Below are 6,131 nucleotides of genomic sequence, written 5' to 3'. Positions count from 1 at the left end.
TTTTCTCCGTCTTCCTCGTCCACACGTAAATGCTAAACGCAGTTTACGTGTGGACAAAAGGTGCAAACGCAAGTTAGGTGAGCGTGCAGCGTAAAGTTTGAATTGAGTGCGAATCGAAGCGGGTGCTCTCCAATCATTAACAGTAACAAAGTCATCGAACACATTTATACAGTTACCTTTACGTTTATCAATCATATATCACAGATTTACAATTTTTTGTAGTACTATGCTAAAAAGCAACTACAGAGCGAAAGTCTGGGTCAAGCGCCGAGGCGACGGCAAGAACAAAGGAACCCTCGAAGCGTTAAAGCTAGCTTTGTAAGGGAATATAACGGAAAAGTATGAAACGAAAATGTTTTCTTTGTTGAAATCCTGCAGATTAAGCATTGACCATTGGTCATTTTCAGTACTCACAATTAATTGCCCAATCAAATTACTAAACATAATTACATATTGACATAATTAGAGAGAGGTTCAAGTCAAATAAATAGCTGCTTTGACAATGAGCCACTGCTGGTAGCTAGAGTGTGTGTCTGTTCTGTTTGGACTGATCATTCATGCTGGGGTGCTTACACCAAGAAATCCGTTTGTTTGTTTTTTGTCCCAGGGCAGACCCGCCTCCAGCTGGACCAAGGCCCTTCGACCAGCCAATGAGATGCTACGTTACGTACGCACGCACGCACGTACAGCCTGAGTACGTGCCCGGTTGCATGGTTTGTGCTTCCACTGTTTTCTATGTTGTCGCGTATTATTCACCTTCTTATGGGTGTTATCTCGTGTTTAAGGAGCTTTGGAGCGTAGCACGGCTTGACTGTGGCGTGCGACAACAGTTAGCCCAGTGAAAAAGATGTGATAGGCAGACAGGCTAACGACTTGTGAACAAGCTGCTAGCTACTTTTAGCTTGTTAAGCTCAGCTGGAAAAGTCCGGTTCTGCCAAATATGGTTAGAAGAATCACTAGTTAGCAGCAAGGTTACTGCTGTTCTTGGCGTTTTAGTGCTGTTCTGAGGAGATACGTTACTCGGACAGTTAAATCTTAACGTCTTCATCTTGCAACACGGAGCGAGCGTGGTGGTGACCGTCCTTGACAGCTGTGTGCGCGTGGATCTCACTTGACTGTGAAACATCTGTCGAGTACTGACAGGAGTCAGTATGTGCGCTCCCTAACAGCTGCACTACGCGGGACCCTGAGTAACTCTAACCGGACCTTTGTGAAGTTTTTGGTTGTAGGTTCATTTAATAAGGATGGCTCGCCGTTCGGTGCTGTGCCACGGGAGTCGAGCCATCAGCCTGCTGTATGGAAACACTCTTCGCCCCCTCCACGCTTCACTGTGCAGCGCATCACCACAACCGAAAGCTGGGTTCAAACCAGAAAAGGTAGCAGTGGTCACAAAGACTACGCGGTATGAGTTTGAACAGCAGCGGTATCGCTATGCAGGAGTTTCTGAAGAAGATCTAAAGCAGTTGGTAAGACTGCATTCATGTGACTACCACAAAGCAAACACGCCACTTTACATTCTACCCTTCACCCAGTGTTTTACTTAATCTGTGTTCTACAGCTTGCTATGAAGGGCTCCAGCTACAATGGCCTTCTGGAAAGACACAACATCCACACTAGCAACGTGGAGCACATTGTGAAGAGCCTGCAGTAAGATGCCGTCCAACAGCAATGTTTCTTAGAGAAATGGGAAGTGTTTGCAGCTGGGACTCTCTTTGTATTCTGTTTGTTTTCAGGAGAGAAGGCATTACTGTACAAGTGGTAAAAAGAGGAGAATACAATGAAGATGTAGTGCGGTGGGCAGATACCATTATCTCTGCTGGAGGTAGGAATATTTTGTCATCCTAGGTATCATTTGTACAACAAAGCTGTCTGCTTGGGACAGTAATTCATTGTAAATGTAGAACATCAATAACGGCTTATATGGTCATTACCAGTATATATATTCTGTTAATGTAATAACCACAGAATAAAAGGTTCTTCCTTGTCTTTCACTCTCTTTGTTCTTTAACAAAATCCAAGTTCAGTAACTGGAATTGTGTGGGGGTTTTTTTGTTTTTGTTTATTAGGTGATGGAACAATGCTACTTGTGGCCAGTAAGGTTTTTAGCAAAGACAAACCAGTCGTTGGAGTTAACACAGACCCTGAAAGGTAAAGCACAGAACAGACCATTGTTGGATATGAATTGTATTGTTAAATTAAAGTGGACCTATTATGTTAGTGTACAACTCCATATTTTTGTTGTTGGGCTAGTTCTGCATAGAGCTGGGCAATGTAGACCAAATTATTATCACTATTAATGTTATTTTTTTCTTTATTAAACAATTTTGGTAATTATTGATATAGATGTAGGTACATGTTAGTATTCTAAGCTAGCTGTTTGTTTTAATACAAATGGAAAGTTGAAGAAAAAGTATTAATAACTAATAGGCTACAATTACCTGAAACATGGGGAAGTTACTGGTTTACATGCATTAAAAAATACAATTAACTCAAATTAACTGGCAGTATAACACTGTGCTGTACTGTTTAACAGTGCAGGCATAAAAAAATGTAAATAGAATGTAAATAGAAATAGAAACTAATGTATTGTATCTGAATAATTGCACCTGTACCTCCAATTAATAAGACTAGCCTGTTCACAGTTTGAAGTTTAATAGACATTCTTTTGCATATTTTTGAAAGTAATAAAAGAGGTGTGTCATTTTACTGAACTTTGTCAGGACCTGTCGGCGCTGTGTCTTTTTTAACCTGTCCATCTGCGCTCAGTCTGAATGGAGGAAACTGAACGACTTCTGCCCTTTTGCCTTTTTGCGACCTGTATTATCTCTTCCTGAGCAGCTGGCTTTTCGGTATTACTTGTTGGGTATTATAGCCACGTTAACCTGTTGAACCCCATTGCCCCTGGTACCAGGGTTGAGAGGGAGAACATCTATTGGCCCGATAAGCCATGTGTATTGATTGAATTTATCATTGTCATCAACATTTTTAAAATAGCGTGATCGTTTTGTCCTCCAGCACTAGTGCTGCATGGTCTGGAGACGATCTTTATCGTTATGCTGGACCTTCATCCGCCCCTTTAGTTCATCCTCTGTCTTACATGTATTGGGGCTCTTCGCTGTCGCAGAGCCAGAAGAAGGGAAAACTGTCTGAAAATGAGTATTTAGAACAGCCATGAATTTTTTAGCTCGCAATAATTATTTGCAAGTACACTGACTTCATTCTTTGAAATTTTGGCCACATCCACTGTTGGAACAGTGTATATATATATACACAACAGAAAGTAAATGTAAAGCATAGTAAGCCCACAATAATAAAGGCTGTGTGTTTTATTGAAAAACTCAATAAGTCATTAATGTAAATTTCTCAGTGCAGTGGTGTGTAAGTATTTAAATAAGTTGAATTTTTCATGGGATTAAGCCAGCCGATTGCTGGTTAACATTTCCAGGTGAGTATATTGAAGTTTTGTCTTTCTACTGAAGGTCAGAAGGTCATCTGTGCCTGCCTGTGCGATACACTCGTGCCTTCCCAGAGGCACTGGAGAAGCTGTGCCGTGGTGAGTTCAGGTGTGTATTTTTATCTACAAATGCTGACTGCTCTCACGCCTTCCTCAATGTTAGCAGCTTTTTCTGGCTCAGTAGTGACAATCTACAGTTATGGTCCATAAGTATTTGGACAGGGGCTGAATTTTTGCAGTTTTGCCTCTGTGCACAACCACAGTTGCTTTTAAATCAGGTAACTTACCAATGGAAATGGGGGAATGTGTATGAAATGAGTGTAGTTAAACAGTTAATGCAATACCTTTTGTTAAAGTGTAAAGTACCTTGAGTTAAAGTGAAAACTCTGCACTTTAATAACATGTTTGATTTAAAATGTACTGTGGTTCTGCGAGGTAAAAATGCAAAATTGTATCATTGTGTCTGTATTGAAGGCCCTGACAACTGCATTATGTTATTAACTAATACCAGTGGATTATTTTATGTTCAAAGTTGTACAGAAAATAGTCCATAACTCTTTGCTGCTGGCTATAGCGTACTGAACACCATGGAGTTGTTGACATGTCATTAGCTTAGAGTTCAGGAGTTTAAATCTGTGTGTCTGGGGAAAAGTCACATGATGTCTAACACCCCAAAGCTGTGTCGTCAAACTCAGTCGGATATCCTAAATCCATTTACACTGTCCTGCTACTAGAGTTCACTGCTGCCCACTGTCAAGAGTTTTGGTAAAAGTGTCCAGTAAAAATGAATATTTGGGATGCTGTCTTAGTGTCACCGTTTTATTTCCTCAGATTCTGTAGTTATGTTTCAAAGTAGACCTCCTCTTCTCATAAAAGTGGTCTAAAGAGGATTCAGAGACAAATATAGAAAATGGAGAAATGGCGCAGACACAAGGCTAACGCCTCTTGAGACTGCAGATCTCGTCCCCTTACATTTCCCTGGCTGTCTTCAGGTGGCTGTGGCGTCAGAGGATCCGTCTGCACTTAGAGGGAACAGGAATAAATCCCAATCCAGTGGACCTCCACGAACAGCAGCTCAGCCTGGAGCAGCACAACCAAGCTCACCGCTTCACCTCCATGGACAACTTAAACAGTACGACCCACTCAGCATGCTTGTCTGATCCAGTCTCTTTTCTCCAGTGTCACTCAATCCTGAGTTTGTGCAAACATGGCTTGAGATTGGAGTTATATTGATGTTTTCTTGATTTCTTTCCCTGCGTCCTTTTCCCAATTCAATTACTCTTTCTAGGGACAGGAACACTACATGAGACCTTCCACAAGCCTAGCCTTCTCCCTGTTAGAAGCTTAAATGAAATCTTCATTGGAGAATCTCTGTCTTCCAGGTACCTTAATCACGGAAACAGATTCTTACTCCCATCTAAGCATGTTTGCATATTGTAATTTTCATAAATCCTCAGTCCCTTCACTGGCATGCTGCATGCTTTTCCAGCACTCATCAGGAAAAATCTCTGTCCACCACAGGGTGAAGTTAAAATCCTTCAAACCCCATGTTAACCTCTTGCTCCATAGGGCTTCCTACTACGAGATCTCCGTGGATGATGGCCCATGGGAAAAACAAAAGAGTTCTGGACTGAACATATGCACAGGAACAGGATCCAAAGCCTGGTACACAAAACAACTTTAAATGTTTAAAAAAGTAGTTCCTAATCACCTTCCTGCACCAGGAATAGCTCTTCCTGCACCATTTAAAGCTTTGATGCTTGAGTCAGGTGCAAATGAACCTCATAGGTTCATAGTCTCTTCACATAAGTGAGCAAATTCTTACTGGACTGTAAAAAGTGTGATGTGATGGGAAAAGTTTCAAGTCACTGGAAAAACCTAGGTTGTAACATCTGTATGAGCACAGCTGCACAGTAATAATAGCCAGTGGGCCTTTATCACGTTGTGTGGATCAACCAAACTTAAGTAAATTTCTCTTAGTTGGCTCCAAACACTTGATTCATTTTTGGTTGGTCCATGAAGAGCTTTTAATATTCAGATTAATATTATTAAACTTCACCTAACATTGAAAGGAGATGCAGGCAAGACTTAAACACACACAGATAGATATAAAATTTATATTGGCCCAGCTGTGATTTACTACTAAAAATGCTGATTCTTTACTTAGACATTGTTTTATTTTTGTCACGTTTTATTTTTCCTATAAATTATGAAAGCCATTGATGTAAAGCATGATATCGCCTTACAAATAAGAATGAAATGAATCGTGTCTTTACACTTGTCAGCTCCCTCACAATCTTCTCTCTTGTGCTCCACAGGTCATACAACATCAATAAACTTGCTGAACAAGCAGTGGAAGAAGTTCTAAAAATTGGTACGTACTGTACATGTGCAAATTTTGAGGTGCAAGACCCGCAGATATAGGGATGGGTATTGATAAGATTTTCACGATTCCGATTCCACTTTCGATTCTGTTTAACGATTCGATTCTTTATCGATTCTTTTTAAAAAGGAGAACACTAAGGTCGAATAGCTTAGAACTTTGTTTTTTATCTTCTCTTTGAACAAGGTAGAAATTTAGGAGTAACATGGCCTTACAAAACCAACAGTGAGCTCTTAAGAGATCCAGCCTACGGCTCTTCAATGGGGTGTCACAGGGTTCCCAGGAAAAAAAAAA

The 6,131-nt window shown here is 40.6% G+C and overlaps 1 protein-coding gene across 2 annotated transcripts in view; it reads left to right on the top strand.

Annotated features, from left to right (window-relative positions):
• Positions 1-653: 653 nt before the first annotated feature.
• Positions 654-6,131, top strand: part of nadk2 (NAD kinase 2, mitochondrial) — a 10,314-nt gene continuing 4,836 nt past the window's right edge. Inside the window, exons 1-9 of one of the 2 annotated variants that reach the window (XM_013915635.1) lie at positions 654-1,466; positions 1,559-1,647; positions 1,734-1,822; positions 2,067-2,148; positions 3,480-3,563; positions 4,447-4,586; positions 4,743-4,836; positions 4,976-5,119; positions 5,773-5,828. In XM_013915635.1, the coding sequence (XP_013771089.1) occupies positions 1,245-1,466; positions 1,559-1,647; positions 1,734-1,822; positions 2,067-2,148; positions 3,480-3,563; positions 4,447-4,586; positions 4,743-4,836; positions 4,976-5,119; positions 5,773-5,828 (1,000 nt within the window). In that variant the 5' untranslated portion in view covers positions 654-1,244. The remainder of the gene's footprint in view (positions 1,467-1,558; positions 1,648-1,733; positions 1,823-2,066; positions 2,149-3,479; positions 3,564-4,446; positions 4,587-4,742; positions 4,837-4,975; positions 5,120-5,772; positions 5,829-6,131) is intronic. The other variant, XM_013915636.1, reaches the window with a different exon arrangement.

This window comes from Pundamilia nyererei, unplaced genomic scaffold (genome assembly GCF_000239375.1).
Source record: "Pundamilia nyererei isolate P.nyererei 1_Seehausen unplaced genomic scaffold, PunNye1.0 scaffold00335, whole genome shotgun sequence".
Lineage (NCBI taxonomy): Eukaryota > Metazoa > Chordata > Actinopteri > Cichliformes > Cichlidae > Pundamilia > Pundamilia nyererei.
This window is presented reverse-complemented; position numbering and strand designations above follow the sequence as displayed.